At 40.1% G+C, this 22,985-nt stretch overlaps 1 protein-coding gene across 1 annotated transcript in view; it reads left to right on the forward strand.

The window, feature by feature from the left end:
• The window catches only part of THSD7B (thrombospondin type 1 domain containing 7B), a 506,250-nt gene that overhangs the window by 264,176 nt on the left and 219,089 nt on the right, over positions 1-22,985 (forward strand). Inside the window, exons 8-10 of the mRNA XM_026647768.1 lie at positions 12,966-13,157; positions 18,337-18,571; positions 21,445-21,560. Of these exons, the coding sequence (XP_026503553.1) occupies positions 12,966-13,157; positions 18,337-18,571; positions 21,445-21,560 (543 nt within the window). The remainder of the gene's footprint in view (positions 1-12,965; positions 13,158-18,336; positions 18,572-21,444; positions 21,561-22,985) is intronic.

A 22,985-nucleotide genomic window follows, 5' to 3' on the forward strand; every position in this document is an offset into this window, starting at 1 on the left:
TCTTTCTTTCTTTCTTTCTTTCTTTCTTTCTTTCTTTCTTTCTTTCTATTACTGGTCCCTGATAATAGTGATGGACCATTGCAATTAGACTTATTCCACATGCTGCTGCCTTCCATGACAAACTGACAACACTTTTCACAGAGATTCTTATCTGTTGACTGGCATTAGAAAAAGTCAACCAATAGGTAAGAATTTCTGTGAAGTGTGATATTGGCCTTCCAGTTTGAGAGGTAGTGTATGCAATAAAACTTAGCTCAGAAATCAGCTGGTGTGTTCGTCTAAATTTGGTGTTGCCACATGAAAAAATTCATGCATTGTTATTACGAGCTGAATATATCCCAAATTGCCTACATCCAATCTTTTATTGCTACACTTTTATTGTTATTGCTTTTAAATGTAATATTTCCATTAACTGATAAATGGCTAGGCCAAGATTTTGCCAGCAAACTGCTTTTCCCTGAAGGAGATAGGCAGTTGTACTTAGTGAACTGGCATAAAGTCACTATGAATTTTTCAAAATTTACTACTGTCTGCTGAGATTTTCCTCTGTAATAGGCAAGCATTTAATCAAAGTTTATTGGCATTCTTTTCTGAGATTTAAATGGGACATAAAATTTTATGATATGCAGAGTATTTTAGAAGACTGTCATTATTTTCAGTGGAAAATTTGAAGTGATACAAGGATAACTATTGACGGAGAACTGGTAATTGTCATTAAAATGTGCAACGTTTTTTGCAGGAATCATTTTCCTTTTTTCCAGGTACAGCTGAAAAACTGTAAAGGGTGAAATTACCTCTAGTGCAAAGGGCCAGCACACAGCTGGGCAGCACTATAAGCAGGAGTGGGGTTCAGTGTTATGACTTTGCCAGGGTGCCAGTTAAATGTTGAAGCTGAAATCTAACAAATTAGATGTGCCAATTTGATAAGTGTTATAGCCCACACTGTAATGGAACTTAATTAGGAAATACCCTTTTATAGCTACCAGGGAGTGTTAGCTTACTATTTTTAATGCTAGATTCTTAGTGTAACTTTTACCTTGGACAGTATGTCTCAAACCAGGATGCTTGGTGCTCTTAACCATTCAAAACATTTATTAATTCACCCAGAACCACCTAGTCCAGGGATTGTCAACCTTTGGCACACAGCCCATCAGGGAAATCCGCCGCTGGGCCAGGATGGTTTTTACCTGCAGCGTCTGCAGGTTCAGCCGATCGCAGCTCCCACTGGCTGCGGTTCACCGTTCCAGGCCAATGGGAGCTGCGGGAAGCGGCGTGGGCCGAGGGATGTGCTGGCCGCTGCTTCCCGCAGCCCCAGTTGGCCTGGAACGGCGAACCGCAGCCAGAGGGAGCTGCGATTGGCCGAACCTGCGGACGCTGCAGAAAAACAAACCATCCCGGCTCACCAGCAGCAGGGACAGCTCTATGTAATTTGCAGTCCCAAGCACGACAGGCAGGCGGCTTTCGGCGGTGCGCCTGCGCGCGGTCCGCTGGTCACGCAGATTCGGCGGCATGCTTGCGGGAGATCCGCCGGTGCCGCGCCATCGGCATCCCTGCTGCTGAAGCCGCGGGACCGGCGGACCTCCTGCAGGCGCGCCGCCGAAAGCCGCCTGCCTGCCGCCCTCCGCGGCTTGCCGCCCCAGGCATATGCTTGCTGCACTGGTGCCTGGAGCCGCCCCTGGCCAGTGGATTTCCCTGATGGGCTGTGTGCCAAAGGTTGCCAATCCCTGACCTAGTCATACAACAACAGTTCTTCAATCAAATGTAGATCTAGTGAACATTCTAGGTATGTACTGAACACAAAATACAGGTGCATTCATGTAAGCAATTAACATAGACCAGTCTTGGAGCCTAGCAACTAACCAAGGAACAATACAAATCACCAAGAATCCTTATTACATGTCATTATCACCACCAGTTATCAATTCTTTAGTGCTTCTAATACATTTAGCACACTTCCAGTACTTCTCCAAGGAGTAAGGATGTATTTGTCTTAAAGGTACTTCTAGGAACTTGGTCCCTGCTATTTGAATGGTTTGGTATGAAAGGTACAAATTTTAAATATCAAAAGCAATTGCTTAAAATTACTGTTTAGATCTCTTAGGCCAATTTTCTTGGGCTTACAAAGGAGAGCATGCTTATAGCATTGGTTAAAATCCAAACTGTAGTTACTTGATGACTCATTAAAAAGAGTGTAGACTCAATAAGATAACTGTCATTTGTTTGTATTAAAGAATAGAAAGAGAAATATAATCTTTGACACGATATCTCACTGCTGCTGCTTAGTCCTGTTAACCTGGGAGGAAGGGGAGAGCTGTTCATCAATGTTATCTGCGCGTCCAATAGCACTTCTAGATTCTGCAGCTTATTTGTATGTTCAGTCAACTCCAAGATCCACACAATGACCTTAGGCGTCTATATCCTGTTTTGCTGAAGGATGGCAATCCTCTTTATTTTCTTTTGGACACATTCCAAATTACTCTCAGCTTTCAGTTTTCTTAGGCTTTGTCTACACTACAGGGGGAGATCAATCTAAGTTACGCAACTTCAGCTATGTGAATAATGTAGCTGAATTCGAAGTACTTAGATCTACTTACCGTGGGGTAACACTACGCTGTTTCTATGGGAGACACTCTCCCGTTGACTCCCCTTGTGCTTCTTGTTCAGGTGGAGTACAGGAGTTGACGGGAGAGCGATCTGCGGTCGATTTAAAATTACTTAGACAAGTTAGATATCTTCAAATCACCAGGGCCTGATGAAATGCATCCTAGAATACTCAAGGAGCTGGCTGAGGAGATATCTGAGCCATTAGCAATTGTCTTTGAAAAATCATGGAAGATGGGAGACATTCCAGATGACTGGAAAAGGGCAAATATAATGCCCATCTATAAAAAGGGAAATAAGGAGAAGCCGGAGAATTACAGACCAGTCAGCTTAATTTCTGTACCCAGAAAGATAATGGAGCAAATAATTAAGCAATCAATTTGCAAACACCTAGAAGATAATGAGGTGATAAATAACAGTCAGCATGGATTTATCGAGAACAAATCATGTCAAACCAACCTGATAGCTTTCTTTGACAGGGTAACAAGCCTTGTGTATAGCAGGGAAGCGGAAGATGTGGTATATCTTGACTTTAGTAAGGCTTTTGATACTGTCTCACATGACCTTCTCATAAACAAATCGGGGAAAGCAACCTAGATGGAGCTACTTATATGGTGAGTGCAAAACTGGTTGGAAAATCATTCCCAGAGAGTAGTTATCAGCGGTTCACAGTCATGCTGGAAGGGCATAACGAGTGGGGTCCCGCAGGGATCGGTTCTGTTCAATATCTTCATCGGTGATTTAGATAATGGCATAGAGAGTACACTTATAAAGTTTGCGGATGATACCAAGCTGGGAGGGTTGCAAGTGCTTTGGGACGATAGGATTAAAATTAAAAATGATATGGACAAACTGGAGAAATGGTCTGAAGTAAATAGGATGATATTTAATAAGGACAAATACAAAGTACTCCACTTAGGAAGGAACAGTCAGTTGCACACATACAATATGGGAAATGACTGCCTAGGAAGGAGTACTGCGGAAAGGGATCTGGGGGTCATAGTGGATCACAAGCTAAATATGAGTCAACAGTGTAACACTGTTGCAAAAAAAGCAACCATCATTCTGGGGTGTATTAGCAGGAATATTGTAAGTAAGACACGAGAAGTAAATTTTCTGCTCTACTCCATGCTAATTAGGCCTCAACTGGAGTACTGTGTCCAGTTCTGGGTGCCACATTTCAGGAAAGTTGTGGACAAACTGGAGAAAGTCCAGAGAAGATCAACAAAAATGATTAAAGGTCTAGAAAATATGACCTATGAGGGAAGATTGAAAAAATTGGGTTTGCTTAGTCTGGAGAAGAGAAGACTAAAAGGGGACATGATAACAGTTTTCAAGTACATTAAATGTTGTTGCAAGGAGAAGGGAGAAAAATTATTGTTCTTAACCTCTGAGGATAGGACAAGCAATGGGCTTAAATTGCAGCAAGGGTGGTTTAGGTTGGACATTAGGGAAAACTTTCTAACTGTCAGAGTGATTAAGCACTGGAATAAATTGCCTAGGGAGGTTGTGGAATCTCCATCATTGGGGATTTTTAAAAGCAGGTTGGACAAACACCTGTCAGGGATGGTCTAGATAATACTTAGTCCTGCCTTGAGTGCAGGGGACTGGACTAGATGACCTCTTGAGGTCCCTTCCAGTTCTATGATTCTGTGATTTAGCGGGTCTTCAGAAGACCCGCTAAATCGACTGCCAATGTATTGATCGCCGCGCGTTGATCCCCCAGTAAATGTAGACAAGCCCTAAGTTTCTCTGCTACTTCTGTTGATATCCAGTAGATGGTGCAGGTATACAACAAATTTCTTCAATCCGTTTCTTATCGGAAGCTTTTTATGTTTGATTCATTTCCAAAATTGTTTTTCAGTATTAGCCCAGATATCAATTGGAATTGCCTCTCTTTTAAGCAATTTCTTTTAATGTTTCAAAGTTATAACCTGTTAGGTGTATATCTTTCAATATTCTTTTTACTTTTGGTTCCAAACAATTTACATCATTTCAGGAGTGTAACAATTCTTTAGAGAGAAACCAGACATCTGTGATAGTTCCTAGTCTGCACATTCTCTCATCTTACTAGAGAGATTAGATATCTTCTCTTCACATCTTTCAGGGCTTGTCCTGGGATACGCAACATTACACTGGAGGAACAAAGCAGATTATTCATATATAGAGATTTGTATTTCTGGTTCATAAGGCAGACAAATATACAATTTCTAATTTGGGATGAAAAATCTATATTGGGCATCTTGGGATATTAGGGAGTTTGACCTCTGGCACTCTTAGCTTTATGGGTCACCAGCAAGCTATTCCTAGCTGGTTTAAACTTAAAATTTTCATAGTCATTTCTGGCTCTTTGTTAATATATAGGAGACAAAAGAGCACTTGGCACAGGAAAAGGGGCAGTTATTCTTGTCTGTCGCCCAGTAGGAGTTCTCTTTAGCTAGACGGAGAGATGGAAGTTTTATCTGCATGTAAATTATGGGAGTCTTTGGTTTGATGGACTAACAATAGGTGGAAGACTTCTTATCAATCAAAATTAGGTACTTCAACTTTAGTTTAATTGATGTCCCCCAGGCGAGATGTCACATCTGTAGTGATGGTATGTACATTTGATTCTCATTGTCTTTGGCTCTGAGAGGAAGCTAAAGTTTTAGAATATGCATTGGGGTAATTGATGGTATTCTTAGTTGCTACAGATAATTAAAAGGGCAGAAAGAGAACTGTAGCTGTTATCAATATATTTCCAAGGCATATTTGGCAGTTATAGCGCTTACATCATTTATGTCCAACTGAACCTTATTTTAAGATGAGATGATTGGTAATTTTCTATTAAAATGACTTTTTGATGGAAAATGTAGTTTCTGCAGAATCTGAATTTCCACAGAAATATTTTAATTTTGCCATAGAAATAGATTTTCCATCAAGGAAATAAAAATGAAATATTTCATTTCAGGTTGATTCAACATTAAGTAGCATCTCCTTGTTGCAGCAGTGCCTTATGGGAGCTGTGCTTTGGGTGCTTCGTGCCCTTGCTCTCCCCTGTGGGTCTAGCTCCTTGACCAGACTACATTTGGACACGTGTATCATGGGAGATGTGATCTGGCCAGGGAGCCACCCCATAGGAAAAATGAGGACATAAAAATGGTCTATCTAGCCCAGTATCCTGCATTCTGACAGTGGCCGGTGCCAGATGCTTCAGAGGGAATGAACAGAACCGGGATGTACCAGAACTACAACTCCTAGCAGGTACTGTGGCACCATAGACAGATGCAGTTTAATGTTGAACTGGCTAAAAATTAAACTTTTTGATTCAGTTCAACAAACTGCAACAACTGTTTTGATTTGGGAATGTCAAAATATTTTGTTTTAACCAAAAATGTCAAAACAAAATATTTCGACATTTCAGAACTGAAATTTTTGGGAACTTTTCATTCTGTGTAAAATGTTGATATTTCAGATGGGGGAAAAAATCAAAATATCGATTTCTTGTATGAAGTAGATTGAGATTTCCACTTAGCTCTAATTTTGAGTTATACATAAGTCGTGTATAGTTAGGCATGGCAGAATTCGGGTTTTTTAAAAAATGTAATTTCAACTGATAAGATCAATGTTTATTTTTAGACATTTTTAAAAATTGTTTATTGGTTTAAATTTTCACAGTTGTGCAAAATTATGAGCCTTTTTCAGTTTTTATTGATTTAAAAATGTTACAGTTGCAGGAAATTGTAGGAGGGTCAGACAATGGGGGAGGGGTTATATAATAATTATTTAGTGACAGGTAGACATTGAGATTCAAAAAGTTAAAATGTTGTAACCATTAAAACACAAATAGTCAAATCACATATCAAAATTTGCAAAGTAAATACCCTTAAATCAAATGTTAAGTGTCAAGCAGCATTTTCTTACTTTTGCCTAGCTGTATATTTTTATTATTATTGTTGAAAATATTTTTTCACCTGTTTGTGTGTATACAGTAAAATCACTCACATTTAACAATAAAGATCAAATCTTTCCAAGTCTATGTATTATTGTTCCTGTGCTGAAACTCCATGCTGGGAATAATTTCACCTACAATTAATAGAAATGGGCCCAAGCTGCAAAATTTATATCCAGAATTGGATTTCCCTAGATTTCAGGAGTGTTTGTTCAATTCTGTAATGACATTCAGCTCTGGAAACAGTGGCCAGATGCTTTTGTAATGCACATTTACCATCTGTGGTTTTGAAGTTAGGCGATCCTTAAATTTTTGTTTCAGATTATTGGACCCTGACTTTAAGAAACTGGGACTGATTGCCTGTTATGGTTGTCTTTAGAAAGACAGGATATAGTATCTTGATAGATTAGATCATGTTTATATAGCTCTAATCACCTAGTATTTAGGTGCTGTCCTTCTGTAATAGCATGCAAAACATTATAATCCTCCTTTTCAGGTTCTCAGATATTTCCCAACATGAAAGAATTCAGAAAAGTAGCATCTAAAAGTTATTGTTTGGGTTGTGGATCTAATGTAGCCATTAAAAACTGTAGCTTATAGGTGTAAGCCCTTACATTCACAATGATGATTCCCCCCCCCCCCCACTTGATATGCCATTGTCTTTTGAACATACAGTTTTATTGCCAGTTGTTTTCTGATTACCAACTACATCTGTACCACAAATGGAATAAGGATGTATTTCACCCTTTTGCAGCAGGTCTTCATGAGGCCTGTGCACCATTTAAATCCATTGTAAGCCCTCAGAATTGGGAAGAAGAAAAAAATATTGCCCAGACCAAATGCTACCACTATATATCTGTATATTGCAGAGAAAATCTTCTTCAAGAGTTTAAACATCATTTCTTAGGACTAATTCTGGGCTGTCTGCCATGCCAAATAAACGTAAGAGACCTTTTGTTAAATTGATCAAGTACTTGGGATCTCAAGAGAGCAAATGAAGGGAGTGATAAGAGCAGTAGGTTAGATTAAATGGGACCTGGATCCAATCCAGACCAACTAGAGGGCCCCAGTTAACCAAAGGCTTCCCCCCACAAAAGTGTTCACGTCCCTTTTTCCCTATCTGATTCTGATGCATAAACATCAGCTTTTTAAAACAATATATATTGTTGTGGCTCTATTTACTAATGAGCAATAATTTAACTTTACACAAACATCACAGCAGTTGGCATACGATAAACATGGGTCCAGTCAGCAAACTCTGGGAAATTACTGCATCCAAGGGAAATCATGAAACCCGGAGTCGTCTTTTCAGATGTACCCTATTGTAGTTTTTCATGGAAAATAAAAAATGCCCATTATATATTTTTTCTTTATATGCTATCTTTCTCAGAATCTATTTTGCTAGCAGTCCAAAAAGTGCACACAGTGAATATGACTATAAAGCTAATCAGTTAAGGAAATGTTTTAAAATATCTTTATGCATTTTGTGGCAAAGTCATCTATCAAACCATTGAAATCTGCCTCTTTCTGCTGAAGTGGAAGAGCCATGAACTTGCACTCAAAGTGCTGCTGCTGTCACTGTCATTTGGCTGGAGTCAGAAGTAGTAGTCAGGGTGAAGAATTGGAGAGGTGGTTGTGTTCCTGGCTCTCTCTCTCATCCAGTACGTGTGGCACATCATAGCTGTCTCCCTCATGAATTCAAAATTAATGAGTACAAGCGCCCTCCTCCAAGCTGGGAGCAGAATCCTGCCATAACTCATCCCTGATGAGAGTGATGCCATGATCTGAGTGAAGTACTCTCAACAGGCCTGATCTGAAGTCAATAGAAAGACTTCAGTGGATTTCAATGGGCTTAGCAGAGGCGAATTACTGTTTTGTGGGGCCCTGGGCCAGAGCAAGTTGGGGCCCCTCCCCACCCCTTCTGTCTGCAGCCTCCCCTCCCCCAGCGCTCCTGTCAGGGAGCATGGTTGGGGTGGGAGAAGCCCCAGCGCCCCAACCCCACTCCCTGGCAGGAGTGCCAGATGGGAGGAGTGGGTCAGGGTGTGGGGGCGCCCATTTTTCCAGGACCCCCCAATTGGCCAGGGCCCCTGGGCACAGTGGCCTAGTGGCTAATATGCCACTGGGGCTTAGGATCAGGCTGTCTATGACCTTATGCAAGAGACCTGAATTCTTGTGCCATAATCTACCCCTTGGAAAATCCAGAAAAAACAGGACCGACTTACCACCACATTCTGCATCCAGAGGTTTAAGTCTTGTTCAAATAGTTTTAGTTGGTCTGGAAACATTTTAGACAGACCGTGCAAGGCAGAACAGCACAGGTGCTTTCAAAGGCAACGAGGGTTCAAGCACAGAAACAAAAACCAACACTTTTTGATCTGAGGCCCAGCATCTCTGCCCAGCATCGGCAGCCCTCGGAGCACCACCCGAAAGCCTCAAGTCCACTATGTAATGTAGACAACTCCCTGCCCTGTGAGAGGAGAAAAGGGGGAGCCGGTGCTTGTAGCATGGCATCTTGGCCTGAAACCCAGCTAGTCCATTCCAGCTCATAAACCTGTCGCTGACTATTTGAATGCTTTCTTCCTATGAATATAAATAAGAGAGGATAGATGTTTACTGCTCACCTCACCTAAATTATGTAATCCCCTAGCATTATAGCACCAATGACTTCTTAAAATCCAGCATCACCTGGATGTACACATGTGTGTTACTCACTGCTGCAGAGGCAAGCTGTCAAAATGTTAGCAAGGACGTGGGTATCATAATGACTTAGGGAGACAAGTATATAATTGAAGCGTGGTTTAAGGTTTTGGTTTTTTCCCCCTTGGGTATCGGCATGATGTTAGCATCCAGACCAAAGGTGATAATGGACTCTTCTGAGGAATGATTAAACATAGTCTGTAGGTGGGGAGAAAGGAACTTGCCAAGTGCAATGTAGAAATAGTCCTATATTCAGCAGGACCAGAGGCTTTCTTTCAGAGAGGTTTTTGGATTTGATTTGATTTTTCAGCAGGCTAGAATAATAATAGAGTGATCAGGAATGTCAAGTCTGAGGGAGAGGACAAAAATAAAATATTTTTTACATCTCTTGTAGTCTGCCTGCTAGATTCTCTATTACTTCTCATAATACGCTTGGAAAGTTTTATTTGTACCCCAAGGGCAAGGAGTCTGTTCTTATTGAGGGATATGAATGCAGATACTACTGTGGTGCTATTGACAGCTTTAAGCAGTCTCACTAGTAGCCCTGCCTGTCTTATTTACTCACTGGTACGTGTGTTGTCTTGCAAAAGCAATAGAGATTTCTACCCCTTTAGTTATAATTGCATCCTCAACTGCCTTGTGAGAGACACAACTCCCATACTGTGTGAAGTGCGGAAAAGCCAGCTTTCTTTTGCAGCTGGCAGTCTAAATTTTAATTTTTCCCTACTTCTAATTAGGCAGAGATATTCCTTTGTGTTTTTCCTAGATTCATATGAGGTAAAGAAACCTAAAAGGAAAGGTTTGCAATTATTCTAAAGGTGAAAGATGTAACAGTCAGAGTGAGATTGTCACTCGTAAAGAGCTGGAGTTTAGCTTTAAAGAATTCAGATATGAGAGTGATTCAACAAAGTTACCAAATCTTGTCTTCCTGCTTGCCTACATATTTTGTGTACACACCCGTATCCATTCATATCATTAAACAGGAGGGTCAGGAAGAATTTTACAGGGGAATGATTCAACAAAGCTAACCACATTTCTTTTGAATCCATTTACAATGATAGTTTGTGAGATAAAATTCCATCAACAACAAATTATGTCTGCAAAAAGGTATTTTTCAATGTTATATGGAATGTTCAAGATTCCTATATGGTTTGTGTAACAAAGTTACAATTAAAATGATTAGGAAATTCTGCTCCATTATTTTTTTAAATGAAGCTATTCATTTGTTTTACCTTGCTTTGGAAAAAAACCCAATAGATCTAACAACAATTGGTAAATAGATGCATATTGAAAAGGGGATTTGTGGTAGTCTGAATGTAGACTTTTATGATCCAGCTGCTTTGCCTCAGTAGTGTGGAGTAGCTGGAAATCCAGCTGACCTGGGGATCCTCTTTGTGTCATCCCTCATTGTGATAGAATTGATGTAGCAGCTGTACTCCATCCCCGCACTTTCTCTCATGTAGGAGGCATTCTGGAAAGAAAGGAGGTGTGGCTAGAGTGTCACCATGCTCCTGCTATCCCCAACTATCAGGCCAAGGGCAACTGGGCATCAATGACCCTGGAAAGCCCCAGAATTTGGCGAGAGGGGCATAAAGGTGGCTTAGAACTACCTTTGATCCATCCTCTTGATTTGCACTGAGCTTAAATGGGCCAGACAATGTACCCCTCAACTCTTATTCCTAGGGAAATCTCTCATTATTACCCTAAATTCACTTCTGTCTTAGAGACTTGCTATTATTTCATTTTGTTCTTAATTGTAATTTTTGACATCAGAAATGCTGTTGCTTGATAGTGAGGTTATGAAAATCTTTGTTAAAGAAATAAATTAACTGAACATAATGCCGTGTTTCCTCCTCCACTATGTTTTCATTGTGTGCTTTGTTTGGGGTTTTTAATTACATACAGTCATGGCCTGTGTGTTCTACTTTTTGGGTGAAATCCTAGCCCCACTGAAGAATATGGAAAAACTATTGTTGACTTTAATGAGATCATGATTTCACCCTTAGCCTTAACAGTTCAGTGCTGTGAGCCCTCTTCTTCTTTGTTTTCAAACCGCTCCATAGACTTCCTCTGCCTATCATCTCTGGCCTCAACCTCTGCACACTCACCCATGTCCTCTCACTCTCATTCCTCCAGTTTTTTCTTTACATTGCTCTGCCCACCTCCTGCCACGGGCATTACAATCTAGGCATTGCTACCAGGGGTCCCACATTTGTTCATGTTCCCTTGAAGTCCCTGGTGCAGTCTCTCTCCTCTTTATGTGAGATCTAGCAGCTCTATTTGCTTAGGCTATGTCTACACTAACAATTTTATCAGTAACACTTATGTCATTCAGGGTTATGAAAAAAACACCTCCCTGACCGACATAAGTCACACCAATAGAAGAGCTGGTGTGGACAGAGCTATGTCTGTGGGAGATACTCTCCTGCCACTCATTGAGGGTGGTTTAATTATGCCAACGGGAGAGCTCTCTCCCATCAGCAGAGTGGCTACACAGGAGACCTTACAGTGGTGCAGCTGCATCAGTGCAGCTGTGCCGCTGTAAGTTTTCTAGTGTAGACATAGCCTATGTCTCTTAAGGTCCTAGTGAGAAGTACTCCAGGAACTGGCACTCCACTCATTCTGCCTACACTCCAGCAAAGGAATCAAAACATCATCTCCCTGGCTTGTGCAAGCAAGAAAGGGGCATGTACAATTTGCATTGCTGGATACAAATCCTATAGCTGCAGAATTCTGGTAAATATGGGGCCCTCTAATCAGGGCCGGCTCTAGGATTTATGCCGCCCAAAGCAAAAACAATTTTGGCCGCCCCCCCCCCCGTTTTTTAATTACCCCCCCCGCCCCGCCTCAACTCCGCCCCTTCCCCAAATCCCCAGCCCTGCCTCCTCCCCCCAGGCTCTCAAGCCTGGGAGGGAGGGGGAGCAGCGGCGCCCGAAACAGCTGTTTCGCGCGTCAGCAGCAGCGGAGGTGAGCTAGGGCAGCCAGGGCACATTTTTAGGGGCGGCATTCTGGCGCCGGCCATGCTGCCCCTAAAAATGTGCCGCCCCAAGCACCAGCTTGTTTTGCTGGTGCCTAGAGCCGGCCCTGCCTCTAATAACTGATTTGTATTGTTCCATCTGAAGGTTTTTCATTTCATTCCCTCATGATTGCCATCTCCTAGATTTTTATAAATCTAAAAGGCTTAGTCATTAGCAGTGTTCTCAATTCCCCGGAAGCTGGCCTAAGATTGTAGATCAAATATCAGACTTAAAACAAATTTTTGTTTTGTTTTTTCAAAGTGTATATATGTCAAATGCTTTTAGTGCTTTCTTTTCAAGCCTGAAATCCTGTTCAACAGTTTTTTCCATACTGTTCTAAACACGTATACACATTTTAAGACTTGTCTACACTTAAAACTCTGCAGCAGTGCTGCTGTAACGTTTCAGTGAAGACGCTACTTACGCCGATGGCAGGGGTTCTCCCATTGATTGATGTATGTACATCACCAGACGTGATAGCTAGGTCGATGGGAGAATTCTCCTGTCAAGCTAGTGCTGTCAACACCAGGGGTTAGGTTGGTTTAACTGCATTGGTCAGGGGTGTGGATTTTTCACATCCCTGAGCAACTTAGTTATACCAACCTAATTTCCTAGTGTAGATCAGGCCTGACTGTATGTACAACATAGAACATATTTGTTGAAAATGGTCCCAAACTCATCCCACTTTTTTATGCTAAATTTTGTCTTGTTTGTTTCAGGTGGAGAGGTATCACATACCCTTTGCTCAGAGCTTCTCCATCCTGAAACGATGGTTTGTGAAGTACCGTGTACAATGGACTGTGTCGTTAATGACTGGTCAGAATGGTCATCTTGTTCCCACTCATGTTCCAGTAAAAATGCAGAGGGGAAACAAAGCAGAACTAAATCTATCCTGGCACTGCCAGGGGAGGGTGAGTAGAACTGCATTTGGATAAGCCCCAAACACCAATATTATAGTCATAATTGATGATACTTCACACGGAGATGAATCTTTGCACTTACAAAGGTCTGCGCAAAGATTAATTCATCTGTGTGTGGCTAGATTGTACCCATTGCCAATATAACTGTGTTTCAATGAAAGATATTTAATACATTTTAATCTGTGGATTATTTGATTTTAAGGGGCAGGTTCTCAGCTAGTGGAAATTGTCATAACGCTATTGATTTCAAAAGAGTTACCACAGTTTGCACCAGCTGAGGATCTGCCACCCCCAAAAGAGGAATGATATGCACACACACACAAATAAAATAAATGTATGTCACAAACTCTCGATACCTATGTAACTGTATAGAAGCATATTAGTTCCAGTCTAGAAGAGAACAGAAATATGTGTAAAATCAGATACTATAAAAGAAAAAAAACCATGTAATATATAGTAGACTCATGAAATGTGCTCCGGGTTCTTGAATTTTAGAATTATGTAAATAGCTTTATAGCTGTGTCCCTTTCTCTGGCTCTTCATAGACACATGCATTAGGCACATGTGTCTGGCTTACAGTAACACATCTGGTGGACTCCATTATGGTGGTTCTTCTACTGGCACAGTTTTGTACAAAGGCTTCTTCTCAAGCACATAGTTCATTCAACTTCTTGGTTTTAGCATGTGCAGATCTGTGATCAGGATTGGGCCATTGCTGCTCTCTATGCAACAGAAATTCAGAAAATACCAATATCATTTTAAAAATGGTCTGTATCCTATCTGATGGTAACAATCCCTTCAAATATGACAGACTAAGAAGTGCTGGGTCAGCATTTGGATGTCAGATCTCTAAGGCGTTGTCTATGTTCTAAAAAATAACTTTTATTGTCAGCAATGCGTGCAACTAACCTGGTGCTTAACCATACTTTCCCCACAAGTAAAGAACAAACTCCGTTAAACACCATTTAGAAATCATCATTAAAACCACAAGTTATGTTTGTGTGTCAGCTTAAGCTTGCAAACGCTTCCTCATGTGAGTTAACTTTATTCACATAAATGGCCCGTTAAAGTTTGTAAAGAACGCTGGGATGAAAACTGCTATATAAGTATAGACAGAATGGTAACTGTTATTAAAAAAGACTAAAAGGTGGCAAATAATTAAAATAAAAAATTAAAGTAAGCTGCATATTTTCCGTGAAGGTAGCAATATGTTCTGAAATGCAAACAAGATAGATGCAGAATTTCAAAAGCAAAATAAAAACCAGAATTGTTAATTTGAAAGAAAATACATGTGTAAATACGCATGCTCTATAATCTCAAGAATATATGACCTAAACTAGAAGTGAAATGCTTTGAACTGAAGACTTTGAATTTCTCAAAAAGAAATAAAACATGAATAACAATCAAAAGCCACAAGTCTTTCTGAACATTCTGAACAATGAATAAAACAGCATACTGTACAATACCAGGAAAAGATAAATACTGCTGTCTATCAGGATAAAAAGGGAGAAAAGGACAATAATGTGACTTTAGTGAGACAAGGTAGGAGAGGTAATATCTTTTATTGGACCAACATCTGTTGGCAAGAGAGACAAGCTTTCAAGCTTATACAGAGCTTTCCTTCATGTCTGAGAAATGTACTCAGAGGGTATATCTACACAGCAAAGAAAAACCCACATCTGGCCCATGCCAGCTGACTCAGGCTCATGGGCCTCAGGCTGCGAGGCTGTTTCACTGAATTTCATCTGCCATTTTGTTGCCCAGTCACCTGGGTTTATGAGATCCCTTTGTAACTCTTTGCAATCTGCTTTGGACTTAACTATCCTGAGAAATTTTGTATTGTCTGCAAACTTTGCCACCTCACTGTTTACCCCTTTTTCTAGATAATTTATGAATATGTTGAACAGCCCTGGTCCCAGTACAGACCCTTGGGGAATCCCTCTATTTAACTCTCTCCATTTATTCCTACCCTTTGTTTCCTATCTTTTAACCAGTTACTGATCCAGGAGAGCACCTTCCCTCTTATCCCAATGACAGCTTACTTTGCTTAAGAGCCTTTGGTGAAGGATCTTGTCAAAAGCTTTCTGAAAGTCCAAGTACATTATATCCACTGGATCACCCTCATCCACATGCTTGTTGATCCCCACAAAGAATTAGTAGATTGCTGAGGCATGATTTCCCTTTACAAAAACTGTGTTGACTCTTCTCCAACAAATCATGTTAATCAAGATTATCAGATACATAGTTTGTCACTATAGTTTCAACCAATTTGCCTGGTATTGAAGTTATGCTTACTTGCCTGTAATTGCCAGGATTGCCTCTGGAGCCTTTTTAAAAAATTGGTGTCACGTAGCTATCCTCCAGTCATCTGGTAAAGAAGCTGATATAAGCAATAGGTTACATACCATGGTTAGAAGTTCTGTAATTTCATATTTGAGTTCCTTCAAGAACTCTTGGGTGAATACCATCTGGTCCTGGTGACTTATTGTTGTTTTAATTTATCAATTTGTTCCAAAACCACCTCTACTGACACTTCAATCCAGGACAGTTCCTCAGATTTGTCACCTAAAAAGAATGGTTCAGGTGTGGGAATCTCCCTCACATCTTCTAAGGTGAAGACTGATGCAAATAATTAATTTGGCTTCTCGGCAATGGTGGTGTCTTCCTTGAATGCTCCTTTAGCACCTTGATAGTCCAGTGGCCCTACTGATTGTTTGGCAGGCTACTTAAAAAAAAATTACTTTTAGTTTTTGTGTCTTTTACTAGTTCTTCAAATTCTTTTTTGGCCTGCTTAATTATACTTTTACACTTGACTTGCCAGAGTTTATGTTCCTCAGTAGGATTTGACTTCTAATTTTTAAAGGATGCCTTTTTGCCTCTAAATGCCACTTTTACTATGTCAGTTAGGCATGGTGACATTTTTTGGTCCTCTTACAATTTTTTTTAATTTGTGGTATATATTTAATTTGAGCCTCTAGTATGTTTTTTTTTTAAGTTTCCATGCATCTTGCAGGCATTTCACTCTTGTGACTGTTCCTTTTAATTTCATTTTAATTTTCATTCATGTGTCATTCCCCTTTTTGAAGTTAAATGCTACTGTAGTAGGTTTCTTTGGTATTTGGTATTTCTGCCCCCCACCTTCCAAGATGTTAAATTTAATTACATTATGGTCTCTATTACTAAACGATTCAGCTATATTCACATCTTGGACAAGATCCGGTGCTCCACAATCAGGAACAATCAGGAATATTTCAGTGTTTCCTTTGTACATTTTGGACCTCTGATCTTGGCCTCATGTAACAGGTGATCAGCAGACAATGGCCTACTCCTATGGATGGAACGTCAAAAGGCTGGGATTTTGCATAACTGGGAGTAGGAAATTTGTGTTCATCTCCCCCTAGATATTCCCCAGGAAAACCAGTTGACATTTGTTCTGAAAGTCCATTCTTGTCTAGCACATTGTTCAATATAGTGCTTTGAAACCCCCCTTCCCAAACCCCGATCTCACATCTGTCCCATCTCTCACCTTGAGAAGGTACATACAATCCTGGTCCATAATAATACACAAACCATTCATTTAATACAATAGATATCAAAGATATTTAATCATAATTCAAAAAGGTCTCTGACATACCAGGGCACAGTCCCCACTAATGGGGGGCTATGTCACACCTGCTCTGCAACCTTGGGTGCCTTGCAATGCCTTGCTGTGGAAGCTCCCACCTGGGCCGCTCACAAACAGTCTTCCAGCATTCAAGCCATGCCCTCAGTGTCTCTGTGTAAATGCAGCCTGCCAGCTATACCCTGGCTCTCTCTAGGCTTAGTTGTACCGCAACACAATCCCAGTCCTGGATCTTCCCCCAGAAATGTATATCCTGTACTGCGCAGCTCTCTTTTGGGCTGTACAAATATATTAAGTCTGTTATTCCTTTAAGGGAATAATATGCCATCTTATTATTTTAAATAGAGAACCCTGACACTCCAATTTAAATACACTGGATTAGCTAAAACAGTACAACAAGTTTATTAACTACAAAGAGAGATTTTAAGTGAGTATAAGTAATAAGGCATAAAGTAAAAAATGGTTACAAGAAAAATAAAGATAAAATATTTAGTAGTATCTACTTACAAACTATCTTAGTTGCAAAGCAAACTTTCTCACCACATGCTCCAGCAGATTGCTGACCAAACTCTCAGGACAGGACCCATACCCTAGAGTCCAGTGGCTGTTTTCTTTTGTCTTCTCAGGTGCAGAGTGAGGTGGGTAGGGAGAGGGGTGTCTTGGGGGGTTTACCCCTTCATTTTATAGTCCTGCCTCCCTCCCTTTGAGAAGCATTTCCAGTGGGAGAAGATGAGAGACACTTTAATGAAGAAAGAAAACTCCATGCTGTTTCTTTGCTAAAATGTAGATTTTTGTCCCTGCCCCCTTTCTTTTCAAAGAATGGCCACTTGGCAGGTAATTGTCCATCAGTCTTGTTGACACCTGGCTGAGGCATAAGCTTGCCCTTTGTCTCTGAGGAATTGGTTTAGCCACTCCCCAGACTTATCTGGGAAACATACTTCAGTCATGATTTCAGTTTATGTTCATAACTTTACATATAATGTTGCTATGTGCATTTTTTCATGATATTATTGATCAGAAAGTTATGAGTATTTTTTAAATTATACCTTGCCAGGCATACCTTTGTAGAAATGTTCTTATAATAGTGTGGTGGTGTGAACACGGGTGTATTCTGTCACAGTCCCCCAAGGATATGGCAGGAAATTGCTGTATCTGTCAGAGTGAACATATTATAAAGGTAATATTTAAATATAGTTGTTTGAAAGCCAGGGTGATGCTGGCATTTAAATGGAATCAATTAGCCTATGAATAGTAGTAGCAGCATGGAAAATTGGAAATCTACTTCACACATTTCAGTTTCCATTGTTTGTTCCTCAAAATTCAATTTTGTGCAAGGCTCATTTGATGGGGAAGCAGTATTTTGGAAGGCTGTTACTATAGCCATAAATGTCAAAAAACAACCAACCTATTTTCTTTCTTTCTTTCTTTCTTTCATTCTTTCTTTCTTTCTTTCTCATAAAACAAACTTTATATTTCCACATGTGGTATCCATCCACAATGTTCTCTTGATTATAATAATAAATATATTATTCTTTTCTCTACTTTCAGGTGGGAAACCCTGTCCTCCTCACCGGGCCCTACAGGAGTATCGCTTATGTAATGATCACATTTGCACACAGCTCTACTGGGAAACATCTCCATGGGGTCCTTGTTCTGAAGACACTTTGGTAACTGCCCTCAATGCTACCATTAGCTGGAATGGAGAAGCTACTTGTGGAGTGGGCATGCAAACAAGGAAGGTCTTTTGTGTGAAGAATAATTTTGGCCAGGTTACAAATAAAAGGTATTGGGAGAAAGAGGTTCTTGCAGATGCAGCTTTGACTGCATTGCTGAAGTCATTATTTGTATTTACAGTACATTAAAAATGCAAATATTCAAGTGTGTTTTGGGAAAACTGAAGCTATGAAAGTATTTTTATTGCTAGCTTAATTTTCCAGCTTCTGAGAAAGGATCCTTTTATATAACAAAAAATGAATGGATAAACCAGTTGTATTTGTAAATGTAGCAGTGGGTTGGTCATAATACAGTTTTTTTTCAGTGGCTGAAAAATTTTACAATGGCTAATTTATGATTCTTGTTCTGACTTTTTGCAAATGTTTTTGCTGCTAGGAAGTTGTGATGAAAATATAACTGGAACTGAACATAACCAACCTATTTTTTACAAAGCTCTGTTAAAAGAGGAAACCGTTCACTTGGAAGAGTTGATTTGTATTGCTATTTCAATAAGTACACTAAAACCATTTATTTAGCACTGTGTATATGCTGAGCTTCTACTTTGTTTTACTAACCCAGGAAATGAGATGCACAGATAATTTCCCCAATATAAAAAAAATCAAGCCCTCGCTTATTCCTTGCAGCCTTGTTTTAAATCTTATTGCATGTCTCAAAACAATCCTGCTAAATATGGGCAGACTGTGGTCACTTCAATAAAGTTAATTAAAATTCTTGAGGTTAATGAAATTAATTGAGCAAAGAAGAGAATGTCTGGGACCCACTAATATACTGTAAATTTATCACCATTAAGTTATACCATTTGTAGTGCCATATAATGTGTAAAATAGTTATTTGTCCCCATCCTCTGCTTACTAGCTAAGTGGAAACAGAGCTGAAATGAGAAAGTAAACACTTGTGTAGAAGGGGAGGATGGATCTAGGACTAGCAGAGGAGGAAAGAGGGAGTTTTTATAGAGAAATGACGTGGGTTGTAGTATGAGAGAAATGGAAAATTATAGCATGCACTGGGATCTTCAGAATTCAGCACTCCTGCATTTTAAGGTTTCAGTGGAAATGTTTTGTTCAAATGTAATTGTATAGTTACAATAACATTCTAATTGTGAAGTGTAATGGAATGGATTGTGTCAGAAAATGTGGAGGTCATTGAGCCATTAAGGAGGATCCCATTGGGATGATTTTGTTCCTCTTTATTCTGCGCTTCAATGTGTTTTACAATGGGAACTCCCCTCCCCCCCATAAGTAAATTAAAGAAGCAAAACCAAACCTCTCTGAAGTTTCTCAAAAGCGGTTTCTTAATTAAAGAAAGGAATTCCAGTATTTCAAAAGGAAAGAAGTAACCAGTGGAACTCCAAAAATGATAGAAAAGTGTAAAAGAGGTGATAAGAGATTAGAATAACCTGGCGTTTCCAGAGAGGAAAGGAGTAGTACTCTATTAAACTTATTGACTTTGAGCCCTGATCCTGCAATGAACGTCACATGTTTGGATCTCTTCACCTATGTGGAAGCTCTTTACAGGCTTGGCGCTCCTGGCAATAAAATGGTGAATTTTGAGACCATAATGATAGCAATATAACAGAATAATTGTTAGTTTTTAATGTATTTTACAGTATATAATTGTTTATTAAAATTGACTAACAAGTTAGGTTTTAACATAAAACTGCTGAAGCAGTAGTAAACTAGCCATGTGGCTTCAGGAACAGGATTAATTTATCCAAATAAATAATCTTTGTGTTACCACACGGAATTTTTTACTTCATGCTTCTCCCCCCACCCTCCCATTATTTGAAGAAATGGAAGCTGAAACATAACACACTACCTTATGAAACTGAAAGCCACTGAAAATGGGGTATAAAAAAGAACACCGAATAAAAATAGATTGCAGTGGCTTTATATACTGTATCTAGATGTAATGAAAGAAAAAAAAATCATTGCACACTGAGAATTCTTTCTTCCCTCTTGAATATTCATGGTCATTGAATCAATGCATTTCATTGTATCTCTTTTTTAAAACCCTTGTTTGATACTTTTAAGCATTACAAAAATGTATTAATAGTTCAGTTAGCTGAATTATGATTTTCAGATTTATTTTTGTTTCTAATATCCTTTAGTGGTACAGCAATATACATATAGATAGATATTTAGTTATTGGTTGGATGTGTTCAGGTAGGTGATGGGTATTTCTCAAGCAATCTTCCTACATGGAAATTAATAAAGATCGTGAAAGGCTAATTCTGTTTTTATTCTCCCACTTAGAACAGCTGATGTTCCTGATCACAGAGAACTGCCCCTTTCCTCTTCCGCCCATGACTCAAACATGGAGCTTCTTGCATCTGATTTTTTTCATTAGAATATGTATTTCATTTTTAAATTAGGAGTCTGAAATTGACTGCAAAATCACAAAGATCTATTTACTGTAGTGTACTGAGAAAATTATAGACACAAATTCCCATAAAGATATAGGCCTAGATCTTGGGTTGTGCCTGAAGAGTGCTCAGTGCAGGTCAGGAGCGGGATTGCAAATGAAGCTTTAAGCCACCTTTGAACTTTCCCAAAGCAAAGGTTGGTGAACGCTGGGCCAAATGCTACGTACAATTTAGAGTAGCTTGAAGGCCAGTTGTAAGTTGTGCTAGCTGCACACAGATCTCAAGGGTTGTTCTTGGAGCCAGCGGTAGCTGGGGTGTAATATTAGGCCTAATGCAAACAGAAATGAGCTTAGAAACAAGCTAGATGGTAAACCTGGAAGGTTTTCAAGATGTAAAGAACTGAATTGTTGTACTTGTTGGCTATGCATTATGGAGTTCAACCACAACCATGTGCATCCTTTTTTTATTGCTTAGCTGATCATATTCCTGAGTGTGTGTGTGTGTGTGTCCCATATTATTTTAGGGACTCTCATATGTTGTATTTATAATTGTATTGATAGGTGTCCAGATTCCCTCCGACCTGAAACAGTGCGTCCATGTCTGCTCCCGTGTAAAAAAGATTGTGTTGTTACCCCTTTCAGTGAGTGGACACACTGCCCTACAACATGCCAACATGGTAAGATTCTGAAAATGAGAATAAATAAGATTTTAAGCAAACCTGTTCACCTCAACCCACCCAGGCAATGGTTTTCAAGACAAATAAAGTTTCACAGATCTTAATGTTTACAGTATGTGTTACCTTGAATAGATGAGTCCATGAGAAAGCAAATGGGTAAGTTTTGTCTCCAACTTTTATGGTCAGATAAATAATTGTACCCTTAATCCCTAATGATTATTAAACTACAGAATGGCCAGGCCATCAGAGGCCTTTCTATACTAATACATTTGTTGTTTAAGCAACTTGTTAATGTTTTTAAATTACTTCATTATTACAAAATAATTTAATGGAGTTTATATTTTATTCTAACTTCAGGTTAGCCCTATTTAATCAAAGCCCTAGTTAAAACAAAGCTGTGTTACATTCCCCAGGTTTTCAAAACTGGCTGGCCAGCATCGCCTCACAGCATTAGAAGTGAGATCTGAAGTGTAGACTTTCAGACTTGTTGTTAGGCTCCCCCTCTTCACCTGCCACCAGGCTTACCAGAAAGTTTCAAATCATCCCTCAAATCTTCCACTAAATAGCCTTATGTCTATTTAAGAGGGAGATTTTCAACAGTGCCTAAAGGGTTTAGGAGTTCAAGTCCAAGTGAAGGTGCATCAGAAAATCTACCCCTATATTGATTTTCAAATCATTACTTCCATGTCTATCTGTTATGAGTCCAATCCCACATTCATTGCCCAAGTAAAACTCTCACTGATTCTACCCATTGGGCTCTGGGATATGTAGTGGACTCCACTGGCTGATTTGGGTACATGAAGCTGTGCTGTACAAGGCCACAACTCCTGATTAGAGTGTGCTTTTGGATCTGGCATATAACTACTGTGTTTGGTCAGGTAACAGTCCTAAATGGAATGTGTGGGGACAGAATGGCCTCACTGAAAACTGCAGGATTAAACCCCAGAGACTCTATCACACCTAGGAATTCAACTCAGGAATCCTTGCTCCCACAAGGGTCTGGCTGTGGCAAATTGGTGAGAGGAAGTCAGGGTGACAGGTGAAGCAGGGATGCTTGTGATCTCACTCGGAGATCCTGGTTGCTCACGGTTTCTGGCTGAGCTAGAACTGATCCTGCAGTTCTGGCCTCAGCCAGTAACTGCTGCTGTTGGCAACCTGAGCTGCTGGCGTTGGACTGCAGTTCTGGCTGCCACCAGCAGTGGCCACTACGGGGCTTGTTGGCTGGAAGGGGACAGTGGGGTTAAGGGAGGCTTGTAGAAGGGGGAGGGGCAGTGGGGGTTAAGGGAGGCTTGTAGAGGGGGGAGGTGGAAGTGCGGTTAAGGGAGTCATGTGGAGTAGGAGGGGGGCAGCAATGGTAAAGGGAGGCTTGCAGAAGGCGGATGGGGACAGCAGTGTGGTTAAGAGAGGATGGGGAGGGGGCAGTGT

The sequence above is a fragment of the Terrapene carolina genome, unplaced genomic scaffold, assembly GCF_002925995.2.
Source record: "Terrapene carolina triunguis isolate 2854851 unplaced genomic scaffold, T_m_triunguis-2.0 Scaffold62, whole genome shotgun sequence".
Lineage (NCBI taxonomy): Eukaryota > Metazoa > Chordata > Testudines > Emydidae > Terrapene > Terrapene triunguis.